The sequence below is a fragment of the Heptranchias perlo genome, chromosome 16, assembly GCF_035084215.1.
Source record: "Heptranchias perlo isolate sHepPer1 chromosome 16, sHepPer1.hap1, whole genome shotgun sequence".
NCBI lineage: Eukaryota > Metazoa > Chordata > Chondrichthyes > Hexanchiformes > Hexanchidae > Heptranchias > Heptranchias perlo.
This window is the reverse complement of record NC_090340.1, coordinates 22,035,220-22,052,167: the sequence shown is the minus strand read 5'-3', so window position 1 is coordinate 22,052,167 and position 16,948 is coordinate 22,035,220. Positions and strand designations below refer to the sequence as shown.

Genomic DNA, 16,948 nt, shown 5'->3' with positions numbered 1-16,948 from the left:
TATTATTTTTTGTACAGCTGCTTTAGCATGCTGATTCAAATGTGTTTGGTTCTACATCCTGGTTTCCCCTGTACACCAATTAACGTAATTATCAGTGACAATTTTCTGAATTGTAATTGAAGGATAGCTCCTCTAGGATAATGGAGTACCCGTACAAGTGGAGGTTGCATGTGATGGGCAGCTTGTAGGGGCATGTCAGGCTGATTCATTCTTCTTTGTTGGTACCTACTTGTAATTGAGACTTGGGGACCTTGCATAAAATTCCACTCCTATTGAGCAGATACAGACACTTTCCGAGCTTGAGCTGCTGTTGGGGAGCGTTATCTGCCAGCCGCACAAATTAGGGAATTCCAGGCGTGCTGAATGGCCGTCTTCTGAGCTGTAGACTTCTACTATTCAATGATGCTGAAAGTTCTGCAAAGTTCACAGTTTTTATTGCAGAGGAGTCTGCTGCAGCAATAACTGCATTGAACTGTTTATCTTCCAGGTTTTTTTTTGCTCCAGTAGGAATAAACTCCTTTTGACAGCATGGTTTCACAGATACCAGTAGTCCTCCAGTATCTCTAGGTGACCATTCGAAACGTTTCACCTAGAAATTGATGTGACAAATCATTTGACCATGTAGGACACCACAACAGGGCCTAATTCTGCCTACGCATAGGTACCTTCCAGCAGATATGATTGGATATTAGAGATTGGGAGTGGGAAGTCTGCCTGATTTTCTGTTTTCTCCATCCCCTTTAGCTCTTAAAATCCAAAGCCAATAGTAGAGAACGCAGCTGAGCATAGACCTGGGTGCTACCAGACCTGTATAATTTACCACTATACCATATGGTGTTTTTTTCAACTCAATCATTTTGCATTCTTTGTGGTTATGGAACCTTTAATGCCAAAATTTGACTGAAAGATATTTATGTTTACTTTGAGATGTCTTGTCAAAAGCAATCTAAAGATTCTTCTGTAGCAATCTGTTTGGCTTTTCCATCAGCTAGTTGAGGTAATTTAGAAGCTTCAAGAACAGCACCAAATTTTATCTTTTGTGTAGTTGATTTTTTACGGTTTTAACTATTAAGTTTTTTTTAATGTATTAAGTTTTCATTTTGAGCTGAAAAGGATATGAAATATCATTGACAGTATATCATTACGCAACAATGAAAACAAGTAGTAGTGTGTGCCGTTCAGAAAATGCTTTGTTCAGTTCTAAGTAAATAAAACAGAACCACTTTTGATCTGTTACATTTTTAAAATTTGTTTTCAGAATGTGGACAAATTTATTGTCCATCCATAATTGCCCTGAGGTGGTGATGGTGGGACTTCTAGTTATTGTTTTTACAACTGAGGAGCTTGCTAGGCCACTTCAGAGGGCATTAAGATTCAACTATATAATGTGGGACTGGAATCATGTGTAGGCTGAAGGACATTAGTGAATCAATTTGGTTTTTATGACAATCTAGCAGGTTTCATGGTCACTTTTTTTCCTGGTGCCAGCTCACAAGTAACTTGCCATGGTTGGATTTGAACTCTCAACATTTGGGTTGCTAGTCCACTATACTACTATACACTTTTCCACAGGGGGAGAGGTTGGGCAAATGTAATTTTGAGCACAATTTCTCTATTATGCAGTCCAGTTTGAAAAAATTAAACGTTCTAATTTTATACCACAAGATGTCGCTGGTGTACTTTATAATGCTGTGGTGTTAGACATTATTTTTTCACTAGTTCGTTTTGTTTGCACAGCACACTGAATTCTTTAGGGGAAAGAGTAAGTTGATCTGCTTCCAGACTTCATCCACTGGTGCCTTTAAGCCAGCTCCTCATAGGCGAATGAAAGGAGTTTGGGTAGATGAGCTCGCCATGTGCTCTCCGTTCTTCCAGTGAGGTAGTACTTAGCCTCCGCTCAGCATCTCTGGAATAATCTACTAGGCAGCATAATAGAGAGACAATCTTTAGGCACATTCAACGCCTAGTAGGTTCATTACGGAGTCAGATGCTTGGCAGTGATAGACCGCTGGGCGGATGAACTTTGGACAGAAAGGCCTTTTCTGACATTCAAGTTATTGAAACCCATTTCACCTGGAATGGAGGGTGAGGGAATTTGATCATGAATGACCGATTATCATCTTGAAAAATCACCTGATATGGTGTATTGTACCACTGTTTTGCACTGTGGAAAAGAAAGCAAGGTGGTTAGTATTTTCAGTTCTCCGTGTGGCAAGTTCCCATTTTCCGCCATGCTGCTGTTTCCTGGAGGTGAGCACTCAGTGGAGGCAAGGGACTTCCAACTGAGAGTGAGAAATTTGGAAATGGATTCAAGCTTGAACCATTGCCCCTCAATATTTTGGTATCAGATTGCAGAATCAACCTGATAAAAGTTTAGGAGCTTTGCTACCTATGCTCCCCTCAGTCAGGGAGTGGTATGAAGAGGGACTTCAAAAAGGTGGAAGAAAGTAAGGTTGCAAGAAAGAAAAGTATTGAACTCACAGGACTGTCCTGGACCCTAGTTGTTTCTAGTTCTAGGACTTAAGAGGAGCAAAGAAAAAATCTAATTGTTAAATTCTGTGCAGGAAGGCCAAAAAGAAATGCAGAAGGAAAGCTGTAAAGTGTCTGACACAGACAGAAATGCGATCACCTTATGAACTACTTGACAGGTAGTCTGGATGGGAAATGGAACTGGTGTGCAGATAATGTGATTTTTTTTTTATTGCCAAACCACACAGTTGTTACACACAGCGATCTTTTGTATAAACAAAAACAGTCTAAAGCTTAACCCATTGAATACTACCTGTCGATTAATAACAATTGATTTGGCCCTTTGTACCATAGTGCAAGCTCAGGAGAAAGGGATGACCTTTAAACAGGACTTGGTTGAAGAAAGAGAAAGGCAAGTTCATTGGCAGGAAATGAATTATGGAGTTGACAGAAATGTAGAAACCCTCTGACTACTACCAGTTTGTGGAGGAAGTAAATGAAAAGGGACATCAAATGTGAGGGTAAAAAGCCTGATTGCTTTTGCAGAACAGGACTGTGGTGCATCAAAAGATGCCATTGATGTTGATTAGATGTATCACGAAACAGCAAAGCTGCAAGCAAAATGTCAAATAATTTTTGGTTACATGGATTTCAGGTTGCTGATGATTCTGAAATCAATATGAATCACAGTTGTGTTTTCTCCCTGTGTCTAAAACTATAAATAGCCATTGTTCTGGTGAAAAATAACACGACTATGGAAGGCACAGGGATTAAGTTCGTTATCGGTGAATGAGTTTGAAATAATTATAAACTGAGAGGTATTTTTTGCTAAACCCAGAACCTGGAAACATTCAGGTCTTTTTACAATTAAAATGGCAGTGTGAAATTTAACAGGATAATGAATGGTGAGAGTTTGATTTACAGATATTGGTTTGGGGCCCTGTCACTGATGCATATACAACCACAAACTCAATAATGCACCTTAGGTCAGTAGCTCCTCACATTGTTTTTTATATATAAATTTATATGATGAATGCTTTTCTTGGTTTCTTTCAGTTGGAAAATTATCAGAAAATAATTACTTATTCTGACCACAGGTTTTAGGTTTTCACAAAAATGCACCGAATCCCAGAGCACTATCTCCAAAATCCCCCCAAAATACCGTGAAGCCCATGTAATATCAGTCACTGTAAATCAGTAGCCTGGATTCTGTCCATTAGAAGATGCAGATTGAAAGAGTATTCTTTTTGAGAGATACAGTAATAAAAAAAACTATAATAAATGTAGGATATACACCAAGACAAATAAACAACTGAGCGACATTGGTTCACATAACTGGATTTATTTTTTAATGAACTAGTAAATTCATTGTATCTATCTTATTTAAATATATCACATGTTCTTACTTTGTCATGCATGTTGAAAACTGCAGATGAAATTGGTAAATATTGCTTGTTTTGAGTTTACTTACTGTAGCTGCTGCTGTCTAGGTCCATTTATGATGCATTCTGGTCAGCTGAAATTGCACGGTACAAGGAAGCTCATCATGAAGGAAAACTGAAGAACAGATGTGAGATGGAGACCTTGAATGCATGTAGAAGAAGTAATGTGCAGAGATTAAGTAGGCAAGGTGGAGAATGAGAAAGTGTTTTTAACAAGTTGTTGTTTTCAGAATTGGAGCAGTCTAAAAAAATTTTTACTTGTCTATCTATTTAATTAACTATCTAATCTTTTTGCTTTATTTGGATTTTGAATCTTAATTTTTATTAAAGTAGAAAAATGTAGTTGTGGTGGCAGACAGGATTAGTTATGTTGTTACACACTCTGTGTAAGAACATGAAGACATTGCAAGTTCTTTTTAAATGATCTCAGCCCCAGATATTTCTATTTTTATTTGTGGTAGCATTTATTGCCCATCCAGTATTGCCATGAGGGCATTAAGAGTCAATCAGATAGTATGGGACTGTGGTCAGGTAGCAGTGGCAGGTTCCCTTAGGATATTAGTGAACCACTTAGGTTTTCATTTTGGATTGCAAACCCACAAATTACCAGATTTAGTGAATTCAACTTTACAAGTTGCCATGTGGGATTTGAACTCACAATCTTTGTATTTCTAGTTCAGCACCATAACCGTACTCTCACCATATCCCTCAAACCCTTGTGTCTCTACAGAAAGACAGCGAATAGCAACATGATATTATGTTGTCTGCTTCATGGCTTTCTCTAGTGACTTATTCCAGAAGTCCTTTGGGTGGAAAAAGTTGTTTCTGATTTTCCTCCTTACTCGCTAATTTTAACTTGTGTTCCATGGTATTTGTACCCTTTGCCATAAAAACATGATAAATGTATCTCACCAAATACTTGATCAGATTAAAAGCAACCGATTAGTGTTTACGGCAGAGTTATGCTCATGTCATAACAATGGTAGAGGATAGGATTTAGGGCTACTAAACAAAAAATCACAACTCCAGGGTGAGTGAGTGATTGGCCTCCGCTTAGAACTGGGGGATATACCAGGTGGTTTATGGCCCATTCTGAGACTCACTCAACACAAACTATCCCTCAACATAACAACCCACCCACTGGCTATGAGAGGCTCCAATACAAACACCAGTAAACAGGGCCCTTTCCCACCATTCCCTAGCCCATGAACCCAGGACCAAACAAGATGCCTCACCTCCTTCCCTTCCTCGTCCAGCATCACGGGTACGGTAGCGTAGTGGTTATGTTACTGGGCTAGTAATCCAGAGGCCTGGACTAAAATCCAGAGTCACGAGTTCAAATCCCGCCACGGCGGCTGGCGAATTTAAATTCAATTAATTAAATAAAAATCTGGAATTAAAATACTAGTATCAGTAATGATAGCCATGAAACTACCGGATTGTCGTAAAAACCCATCTGGTTCACTAATGTCCTTTAGGGAAGGAAACCTGCCGTCCTTACCCGGTCTGGCCTATATGTGACTCCAGACCCACAGCAATGTGGTTGATTCTTAATTGCCCTCTGAAATGGCCTAGCAAGCCACTCAGTTGTAAAAATCTCGCTAGGGATGGGCAATAAATGCCGGCCTTGCCAGCGACGCCCACATCCCGTGAACGAATTTTTTTTTAAAATCACTTTCTGTACAAGCAGCCTGATGTGACAGCACATTCCTCCCTCAGGCACCATGCAGTCAGAATGCACAGTGACTTCATAAACAATGAACAGGAAATGCAGTGTATGTGATTGTACATCTAAATATACAATGATCTCATAAAATATATAAATGCATGTACCTTTAATCGTAGCGACTTTAAAAGAAATATATATGAATACACACCTATGTGTGTACTAGTTTCATAAAATTTGAATACACTTTGAGATCCTGATATTAAAAAAAAATTGCTATAATCTTAGCAATGTTTGTTCAAGTACCTCAGATTAAGTTCATGTACTATGGGGTAATTTGATTTTCCTCCATAGTAAAAAGGTTCTGTTGTAAATAGAAGGTAGTGCAGCTTTAAGATTATTGCTATTTAGCATGTCAGTGAGCATGAGAACATTTCAATTTCATTTTAGATGTGGTTTTATAAATTAACAAGTCTAGAAAGTGCTGCTAGCTAGATCATAGAAACAATGACAGAGTGCTATGTCATAGACACGGGTATGAGCCAAGCTGTTTTTCATTGCCTTGCTGCTCTACAATCAAACAAGGCAGTAACATTATCAAAATGCCTTTATAAAAATGTTCATTGTTTAACATCAAATATGCTTCTGATAAAGGTGGTTGTGAGTGAACAAGCCACTGCTTTGTATTCCAATGAATTGTCTTTTTGAGAACAGTACAGTAGTTTTAAACCAATTGATGTCAATCATATTGGTTTAGTTTTAACTTAGTTCACAAAAAGATATTTCCTCCCCCTTTCTTCCCTCTGCCCTTGAACACAGGGGTATGATCCCATGAACATTGCATGTATCAAAGTGGCCATTCTTCATGCATGAGCTCAGACAGTGTGTGTCGGTGGGCTATTTCACCATGGAGGATAGCACTGCTGAGCATCGTCCTGTCCTCATCTAACATGTAAGATCGAGTCTCCCAGAACCAAACGGATGGAGGCACAACAAAGTATTGATGGAAGTATCATCTAGCATTTGTGCCCTTTCCAGCAATTATCACAGGATACAAACTCTGACTGATATTTTTTGTCCCCCACTTTCTAACCTAGAGCACTGAGGCCAATTGTAGAACTCCAACAGCTGTCCTGTCTGAGATCAGCTAATTTTCACTAGCCCACAAATTTCACCTAGGACTTTTTGGTCTGTCTGTTGTAGTGCCTTACCCAATAGTCCATTGTTTTAATTTAACCTAAGCCAGTTTATGGTAGAAGCTGCGAGTATGCTAACGATAAAGGGTTAATGGAGCCTTCCTATAGAGATACAATAAACATTAAGGATTTTGTTGAATATTTTCTTTCTTGCTTGTTTAATCTCCACATTCAAGTAGAAATTGCTATAATTCCATGGTGCATGGAAAAGGAAGGAAATCACTTGGGGATGTTGCCCTGTAAGATATTTGCACAGTTGTGCAGCCAGTTTGGTCAGGGGATGATGAAGGGTCATTGACCTGAAACGTTAACTCTGTTTCTTTCTCCATAGATGCTGCCTGACTTGCTGAGTATTTCCAGCATTTTCTGTTTTTATTTCAGATTTCCAGCATCAGCACTATTTTGCTTTTCATCAGGGTATGATCTGCTCTCTCTCCCCACCCCTGCCATATCTTGATCAGAACAGCGCCTCTAGTTCTTTTCCAGTTTGTTGACCACAGTTTGGAACGTTGTCCATGTACGAGATGTTTTATTGCTGTTTGTTGGTAAATTGCTTCCATGATAATCACTAGCTTGTAATGGATATTCTAGGAATTATCCTGTAAAAGTATTTTTGAAAATGTATTACTTTTGAAAAGTTTGACTGTTTTAATTGGACTTGATCATCAACCTTCATCAATACTTTGATGTGCCTCGATCGGTTTGGTTCTGGTAGACTCGATCTTACCTTCCAGTCACCACCAGCTCTTGGTTTCAGAAATTACATCTGTTGTCGTGACCTGACTGAGATCAGCTGAATCAGCATAGACCGGGGAGAAACACTCGTTATAGTTGATAATACTTCAGCTCAAAGAAGATCTTCATTTTACAATTGAAATAGGTTATTATAAATATGCATGATATCATTATTATCATTTAAATAATACTCATTACACAATTTCAAATAAAGTGACCAGTGGGTTGTAATATAGTTTTAATTTTTATGATATGCAGCTGTTGGTTGAAATTATTCTACTAATCTCGTTGTTCAATTCAACTGACTATTTTGATTTGCAATTAAGTAAATTTAAAAGAAGCTGATAGTGTGAAAAGCCCATCAATTTATGAGAAAAGACCATTCGGCCCATCCCTCTAGTACTCTTAATTCACCCAGACTTGCATCCTACTGCATACTGAATGCCTCTACTTTTTCTGGAAGATTATTTCAAATGTTTGTTACACTTGAAAAACAGAACATTTCTAATAGATCTGTTTTAAATATGCTTTTTAATTTAAGTTAGCCATCTTGCCCTACTAATTTGACATACCTTGAAGTAATATTCTGGGTTAACTTTGTATATATACCATATATGTATCTGTTTTTAAGTGTCTCAGAGGTCTCTCTTAAATTATTATCTTTCCAGCTTGCAGAACTTAACCTTTTTTTTGTAGCTGATCCTCTGTACACTTGGGATCATTCTTGTTGCTCTGTTTTACACTCATGTCAATTAATGTATGTCCCTTTTTGAAGTGTGATGACCAAAATTGTACACAGTATTCCTCATGTGGTATGACCACGACATTATAAAACCTTTAATATAACCTCTGTTCTGGCTATGTATCCCAATATGCTATTTGTTTTTTTTAATTGCTGCTCTGCATTCTCTTAAAAATGGAAGTGCTGAGTCTACTGTCACTCCCAGGTCCCTTTCTGTCTCCCTATGCAAACCCGTCCCTTCATTTTACACCTATTTTTTTGCCCACTGTGCAATATTTTGCATTTTTCAAATTTAATTTGCCATTTGTTTGCCCAATTGCATAAGAAATCTAAACTCATCTCCAAATGCACCCTCTCTTTTGCTCTCCCCATTTTAGTGTGGTCTACAGATTTAATATTTACAATTAACTTCTGCATACAGGCCATTTTTGTAGGTAAAAAGTAACAGCCATACATTACTCCACTCAACACCTTCTCCCAGTATGACACCACACCTTTCAAGAGTATGCTGTCTCATTTTTTTAACTAACTAACCCAGTCACATGTTCTACCCTGGATTCCTATGAGTTTTAGTTTCATTGGAAGTTTTTCATGTGGATCTTTTGAAAGTCCAAATCCAAATAAATTACATAAAGCTGAGGAATCTTGTCTGGTAGGATCTTCTCCTTCTGAACCAATATCAGTACTTGTCCAACCTACTCAGTGTGGTTTCTACTATTTTACCTGCTGCTGTTAGGCTATTGGGTGTGTGTTTTTTGGGTCAGATTTACTTACTTTTTTAAATATATGATAATTCCCTAAAAAGAATTTTAAACAAACATCTTCTTCAAGGAAATTGCCTCCTTTATAGTTATTTCTTTTAAATTTTGTGAGAGGGGAGATTAAAATCTCTTGGTTCTGAGTTATGCTAAGTGCCCTGAGGCATTAACAGCACTGCTAACACAGGAAAATTGTAAACAATTTTACAACACCAAGTTATAGTCCAGCAATTTTATTTTAAATTCACAAGCTTTCGGAGACTTCCTCCTTCCTCAAGTAAATGTTTACCTGAGGAAGGAGGAAGTCTCCGAAAGCTTGTGAATTTAAAATAAAATTGCTGGACTATAACTTGATGTTGTAAAATTGTTTACAATTGTCAACCCCAGTCCATCACCGGCATCTCCACATCAACACAGGAAAAGTTCATCGTTACTGTTTTGAACATGTTCACACACTCAGCTGTTCTGCAGGGCTCTATTTCCAGGCTTATTCAAAGCTATGTACAATATATTGAGGATAATTCTCAATAACAGAGCATGTGAAGTGATCTGTTGATTGTACGTTGCTTTGGGGCATCCTGAGGATGTGATAAGGCACTGAATAAATGCAAGTTCTTTCCTTTTGTTCCATTTTTTTTCTCAAAATCCATCTTTTCCAACCAAGTTTTTGTTACCTCTCCTAACTCTCTCACCATGGCTCAGTGTTTGTTCTTCTATCCATTTTATCCATTATTTTTTTCACTCCCCCCTCTAAACTTCCTTGGAATGTTTTCAACATTAAAGGCATGTTGGTGGTATTGTGTTCAATAGATTTTTCAACAAGCATGTCCAATTAAAAACAAAAGAATAAATAATGCCTTGGCTAATAAACTTTAATGCCTTGGCTAATAAACTTTAATGTATGTAATCTAGAAAATAACACTTTTAGTTGAAATATCTAGTTATTCAAATATTAGTTTTTAAATATAAAGAACTGGTGCCTTTATGTAATTTGGTATAGCTTGGTCTGTCTTATCAGCAACAGCCAGAGAGATGTTGCTAAATATTACCCAATAGGCTTTTAAATGAATCGCTCACAGAGAATTTTAATGCATTATCAATCGTGGGGAGGAGAAACAAATATATTTACGATGTTATTAAAATGTTACTTCCACTTTTTCAATTTAATTTCATTATCACTTCACTCTAGCTCAGCTAGCTCTGAAATTGTCAAAAAACAGAAGATGGAGAACAGCGAGGGAAGTGGTCATGATGGTAAGTGATTCCCACGCTATCTTTGCCATGTGTGCCATCTGTTCTGCATCAGTCAGCATATACCCCCAGTGTTTGTAGTGTGATGGTCTCCGTTTGGCATTCACAAAAAATGAGTTGTGAAGAGAATTTTGATTTAAAGAAAATCCTCTGTATGGTCATGACATTGTTCATTGTAGTTACATGTCATGTCAGTTACAAATGATGTCCACTGTTTCAACCAGTTATTTTGACTTAACTACTCTCCCACTGAAAAAGCAACAAAGCTACTGTGAAAGTAAACTCTTTAAAGAGCTGACTCCAGATGGGGTGTAGCTCAACGCGCGCTGGCCACCCTCTGATTCCATGACCCAAGTGCAGGCATCACAACTGAGGCGGATCCTGTTCTTAACCTACATCCACTCACCCAACGTTCCAGCAATAGTCACTGGATAATGGTCACGGCAGGAGCCCTGGCTGGGTTTTTTCTCTTTCCTCCACCACGATTGCCCACAGGTACTGATGTTTTAGCTCCTGTTTGACCACCACTGGTGAGCTCAGCATTGATCAGGGGTCCTTCTGGTCTTTGTGCCTCAGTACCACACCAAGTACACATTTTCCCATAGGGTAATATTTAGCAACATCTCTCTGGTTTGCATTGCACTCAGCGCTGACAGTGTGATGTTTTTCTCTCTCTTTCCTTTTTCTGCCGGTACCCCTGTTCCAAGCATCATCCCCACCTAAAGAGGGTGGATGTGCAAATTTCAGGTTTGCTCTGTATACTTTCTCGGGGTCAGCATCATCATTCTTTCCCCTAAGTGGACCCAGTGCCCATTACGGTCAGCCGTTTACCCTCACTGCCCAATTTCTAGTCATATGATATGACGAGATATCATATCTAGTAAGGGGTTGTAACAATGAAAATCCCTTAAATGAACTGTATACTGTAATTTCACACATACCCCCACGTGTATTTCTCTTATCTTTTGGAAGGCAGACTAATGAAACAAGCTGGTTTATTTAATATGTGAATGAACTGACTAACGAATACAGTGAGTTTGAACTTATTTCATGACACTCCTCCTAACGTAGAAAATAAAGCATGCCACATTACCAAGCTAAGTGCACTTCTCAGACCAGTGTTCTCCTTGAATTTAGTTGGCACTATGCTTAAGATGAAAGCTTTCACTGAGTCTCTTCCTTACCAGATTTCAGAGCAGACTGCCCTTGCAGATCGTGTGTTTCTTTCTCTCTCAGCTGGACAGGCTTGACCCCTGACCCTGCCCCAGCTCTTCCGACCCACAAATTCATCAGTTGACCTGCCAATCAAACTTGCCACCTGCTAGGAAATTACTTCACCCATGGCACCTGCTCAGCCAGTCAGCTGCACCCCTGCCATGCTGAGTGGAAAAGGAAGCCACTTTGCCTTTATATGTGTGAATGTCACAAGGAAGTATTGGAATGTATTAACAACCTCCCGATCGTCTTAAACCGATATGGATAACAGTTTTGATGGCGGGCACATCTCCTGTCGGGCAAGCTCATGAAAATACCATGTCCCCTTTTGTTCTAGCGACTCCTGCCTTTTTTTTGTCTGTCAAGTTTTTTTTTAAAAAGACCTTTGGGAGTTAATCCTTAGAATCTTGAATTTGAGGTCAAAAACATGTTCTAACTTAAATCAAAAATGCCTACTCAGCCAAACAGCCACAAATCCTGAAATGTGACAGTGGTACAAAACTTGCTGTCTGGTCTGTTTCAAATGTTGCTCTGTGACTGCTCAGCGGGAAACACACAGGAGTGGTCTGAGTGACTTGCCTCTAATTTCAACTAGTGCTGCTTCATTTCACGAGCAAACCCTGGTATTTGTTTAAACACAAGTCAATGCTACCTAAAAGTAGATGAATTCCTCAAAAAAAAAATCCGAGAATTATAAAATAGTAATGTAACCAATATAAAAACAGAAAATGCTGGAAGTACTCAGCAGGTCAGGCAGCATCTCTGCAGAAAGAAACAGAGTTAACATTTCAGGTCGATGACCCTTTGTCAGAGCTGGACCTTTCATCCAGTTCTGATCACACCTCCTGCTCTTTGGCTATAGATTGGCAATTGGTGGGGGCCAAAGAGCAGGTCTTCAGAAATGAGAGGCAGAAGCAGCTTGGGGAATATGGGAAATAAAGGGATGTTCCATCTCCCTCTCCTCCTCCTCCCCTCCCTTTCCGTCCTCCTCCTCCCCTCCCTTTCCGTCCTCCTCCTCCCCTCCCTTTCCGTCCTCCTCCTCCCCTCCCTTTCCCTCCTCCTCCTCCCCTCCCTTTCCGTCCTCCTCCTCCCCTCCCTTTCCCTCCTCCTCCTCCCCTCCATTTCCCCCCTCCTCCTCCTCCTCCTCCCCTCCCTTTCCCTCCTCCTCCTCCTCCTCCCCTCCATTTCCCCCCTCCTCCTCCTCCTCCTCCCCTCCCTTTCCCCCCTCCTCCTCCTCCTCCTCCTCCTCCTCCTCCTCCCCCCCTCCCTTTCCCTCCTCCTCCTCCTCCCCCCCTCCCTTTCCCTCCTCCTCCTCCTCCCCCCCTCCCTTTCCCTCCTCCTCCTCCTCCCCCCCTCCCTTTCCCTCCTCCTCCTCCTCCCCCCCTCCCTTTCCCTCCTCCTCCTCCTCCCCCCCTCCCTTTCCCTCCTCCTCCTCCTCCCCTCCCTTTCCCTCCTCCTCCTCCCCTCCCTTTCCCTCCTCCTCCTCCTCCCCTCCCTTTCCCTCCTCCTCCTCCTCCTCCCCTCCCTTTCCCTCCTCCTCCTCCTCCTCCCCTCCCTTTCCCTCCTCCCCTCCCTTTCCCTCCTCCCCTCCCTTTCCCTCCTCCTCCTCCTCCTCCCCTCCCTTTCCCTCCTCCTCCTCCTCCTCCCCTCCCTTTCCCTCCTCCTCCCCTCCCTTTCCCTCCTCCTCCTCCTCCTCCCCTCCCTTTCCCTCCTCCTCCTCCTCCCCTCCCTTTCCCTCCTCCTCCTCCCCTCCCTTTCCCTCCTCCTCCTCCCCTCCCTTTCCCTCCTCCTCCCCTCCCTTTCCCTCCTCCTCCTCCTCCCCTCCCTTTCTCTCCTCCTCCTCCCCCTCCCTCCTCCTCCCCCTCCCTCCTCCTCCCCCTCCCTCCTCCTCCCCCCTCTTCCTCCTCCTCCTCCTCCCTCTTCCTCCTCCTCCTCCCTCTTCCTCCTCCTCCTCCCCCCTCTTCCTCCTCCCCCCTCTTCCTCCTCCCCCCTCTTCCTCCTCCCCCCTCTTCCTCCTCCTCCCCCTCTTCCTCCTCCTCCTCCTCCTCCTCCACCCCCTCCTCCTCCTCCTCCACCCCACTCCTCCTCCTCCACCCCCCTCCTCCTTCTCCTCCACCCCCCTCCTCCTTCTCCTCCACCCCCCTCCTCCTTCTCCTCCACCCCCCTCCTCCTTCTCCTCCACCCCCCTCCTCCTTCTCCTCCACCCCCCTCCTCCTTCTCCTCCACCCCCCTCCTCCTTCTCCTCCACCCCCCTCCTCCTTCTCCTCCACCCCCCTCCTCCTTCTCCTCCACCCCCCTCCTTATCCTCACCCTCCCTCCTCCTCCGCCTCCCTCCCCTCCCTCCTCCTCCTCCCCCTCCCTCCTCCTCCTCCCCCTCCCTCCTCCTCCTCCCCCTCCCTCCTCCTCCTCCCCCTCCCTCCTCCTCCTCCCCCTCCCTCCTCCTCCTCCTCCCCCTCCCGCACCGCCTCCCCCTCCTCCTCCTCCCCCTCCCTTGTCGTCGTCGTCGTCGTCGTCGTCGTCGTCGTCGTCGTCGTCGTCGTCGTCCTCCTCCTCCTCCCTTCTCCTCCTCCTCCTCCCCCTCCCTCCTCCTCCTCCTCCTCCCTCTTCCTCCCTCTTCCTCCTCCTCCTCCCCCCTCTTCCTCCTCCTCCCCCCTCTTCCCCTCCTCTCTCCTCCTCCTCCTCCTCTTTCCTCCTCCTCCCCCCTCTTCTCCTCCTCCCCCCTCTTCTCCTCCTCCCCTCTCTTCCCCTCTCCCCCTTCTTCCTCCTCCTCCTCCTCCTCCACCCTCCTCCTCCTCCACCCTCCTCCTCCTCCACCCTCCTCCTCTCTCTCCACCCTCCTCCTCCTCCACCACTCTTCCTCCTTCCCCCTCCCTCCTCCTCCCCTCCCTCCTCCTCCCCTCCTCCTCCCCCTTCCTCCTCCCCTTCCTCCTCCCCCTCCCTCCTCCAACTCTTCCTCCTCCCTCCTCCTCCTCCTCTTCCTCCAACTTCCTCCTCCAACTCCCTCTTCCAACTCCTCTTCCTCCTCCTCCAACTCCTCTTCCCCTCTTCTTCCTCCTCCTCCCTCTTCCTCCTCCTCCTCATCCCCCCCTCTCTTCCTCCTCCTCCTCCCCTCCCCCACTTCCTCCTCCTCCTCCCCCCCCATTCCTCCTCCCCTCCCCCGACTCCTCCCTCACCCTCCCCACGCCCTCCTCCCCTCCCCCACTTCCTCCTCCATCACCCCCACTTCCTCCTCCTCCTCCCTCCACCACTTCTCCTCCTCCTCCCTCCTCACTTCCTCCTCCTCCTCCCCCTCTCCCCCTCTTCTTCCTCTTCCTCCTCCTCCCTCCCCCTCTTCCTCCTCTTCCTCCTCCTCCTCCTCCTCCTCATCCCCCCTCTTCTTCCTCCTCCTCCTCCTCCTCATCCCCCCTCTTCTTCCTCCTCCTCCTCCCCTCCCTTTCCCTCCTCCTCCTCCTCCCTCCCTTTCCCTCCTCCTCCTCCTCCTCCCCCTCCCTTTCCCTCCTCCTCCTCCTCCCCTCCCTTTCCTCCTCCTCCTCCTCCCCTCCCTCCCTTTCCTCCTCCCCTCCCTTTCCCTCCTCCCCTCCCTTTCCCTCCTCCTCCTCCTCCCCTCCTTTCCCTCCTCCTCCTCCTCCTCCCTCCCTTTCCCTCCTCCTCCTCCTCCTCCCCTCCCTTTCCTCCTCCTCCTCCTCCTCCCTCCCTTTCCCTCCTCCTCCTCCTCCTCCCCTCCCTTTCCCTCCTCCTCCTCCTCCTCCCTCCCTTTCCCTCCTCCTCCTCCTCCCCTCCCTTTCCCTCCTCCTCCCCTCCCTTTCCCTCCTCCTCCTCCCCTCCCTTTCCCTCCTCCTCCCCTCCCTTTCCCTCCTCCTCCTCCTCCCCTCCCTTTCTCTCCTCCTCCTCCCCCTCCCTCCTCCTCCCCCTCCCTCCTCCTCCCCCTCCCTCCTCCTCCCCCCTCTTCCTCCTCCTCCTCCTCCCTCTTCCTCCTCCTCCTCCCTCTTCCTCCTCCTCCTCCCCCCTCTTCCTCCTCCCCCCTCTTCCTCCTCCCCCTCTTCCTCCTCTCCCCCTCTTCCTCCTCCTCCTCCTCCTCCTCCACCCCCTCCTCCTCCTCCTCCACCCCCTCCTCCTCCTCCTCCACCCCACTCCTCCTCCTCCACCCCCCTCTCCTCCTTCTCCTCCACCCCCTCCTCCTTCTCCTCCACCCCCCTCCTCCTTCTCCTCCACCCCCCTCCTCCTTCTCCTCCACCCCCCTCCTCCTTCTCCTCCACCCCCCTCCTCCTTCTCCTCCACCCCCCTCCTCCTTCTCCTCCACCCCCCTCCTCCTTCTCCTCCACCCCCCTCCTCCTTCTCCTCCACCCCCCTCCTCCTTCTCCTCCACCCCCCTCCTTATCCTCACCCTCCCTCCTACTCCGCCTCCCTCCCCCTCCCTCCTCCTCCTCCCCCTCCCTCCTCCTCCTCCCCCTCCCTCCTCCTCCTCCCCCTCCCTCCTCCTCCTCCCCCTCCCTCCTCCTCCTCCCCCTCCCTCCTCCTCCCTCCTCCCCCTCCCTCCTCCTCCTCCTCCCCCTCCCTCCTCCCCCTCCTCCTCCTCCCCCTCCCTTGTCGTCGTCGTCGTCGTCGTCGTCGTCGTCGTCCTCCTCCTCCCTTCTCCTCCTCCTCCTCCCCCTCCCTCCTCCTCCTCCTCCTCCCTCTTCCTCCCTCTTCCTCCTCCTCCCCCCTCTTCCTCCTCCTCCCCCCTCTTCCTCCTCCTCCCCTCTCTTCCTCCTCCTCCCCCTTCTTCCTCCTCCTCCTCCTCCTCCACCCTCCTCCTCCTCCACCCTCCTCCTCCTCCTCCACCACTCTTCCTCCTCCACCCCTCTTCCTCCTTCCCCCTCCCTCCTCCTCCCCCTCTCCCTCCTCCTCCCCCTCCTCCTCCCCCTTCCTCCTCCCCCCCTCCCTCCTCCCCCTCCCTCCTCAACTCTTCCTCCTCCCTCCTCCTCCTCCTCTTCCTCCAACTCCTCCTCCAACTCCTCTTCCTCCTCCTCCAACTCCTCTTCCCCTCTTCTTCCTCCTCCTCCCCTCTTCCTCCTCCTCCTCATCCCCCCTCTTCTTCCTCCTCCTCCTCCCCTCCCCCACTTCCTCCTCCTCCTCCCCTCCCCCACTTCCTCCTCCCCTCCCCACTTCCTCCTCCCCTCCCCCACTTCCTCCTCCACACCCCCACTTCCTCCTCCTCCTCCCCTCCACCACTTCCTCCTCCTCCTCCCCTCCCTCACTTCCTCCTCCTCCCCCTCTCCCCCCTCTTTCTTCCTCTTCTCCTCCTCCCCTCCCCCTCTTCCTCCTCTTCCTCCTCCTCCTCCTCCTCATCCCCCCTCTTCTTCCTCCTCCTCCTCCTCCTCCTCCTCCTCCTCATCCCCCCTCTTCTTCCTCCTCCTCCTCCTCCAACTCCTCATCCCCCCCTCTTCTTCCTCCTCCTCATCCCCCCCTCTTCTTCCTCCTCCTCATCCCCCCTA

At 46.2% G+C, this 16,948-nt stretch overlaps 1 protein-coding gene across 8 annotated transcripts in view; it reads left to right on the top strand.

The window, feature by feature from the left end:
* The window catches only part of psme3ip1 (proteasome activator subunit 3 interacting protein 1), a 92,998-nt gene that overhangs the window by 63,529 nt on the left and 12,521 nt on the right, over positions 1 to 16,948 (top strand). For all 8 annotated transcript variants that reach the window (XM_067997790.1, XM_067997789.1, XM_067997783.1 and 5 more), the window contains one exon: positions 10,198 to 10,262. In XM_067997790.1, coding sequence (XP_067853891.1) covers positions 10,198 to 10,262 — 65 coding nt within the window. The remainder of the gene's footprint in view (positions 1 to 10,197; positions 10,263 to 16,948) is intronic.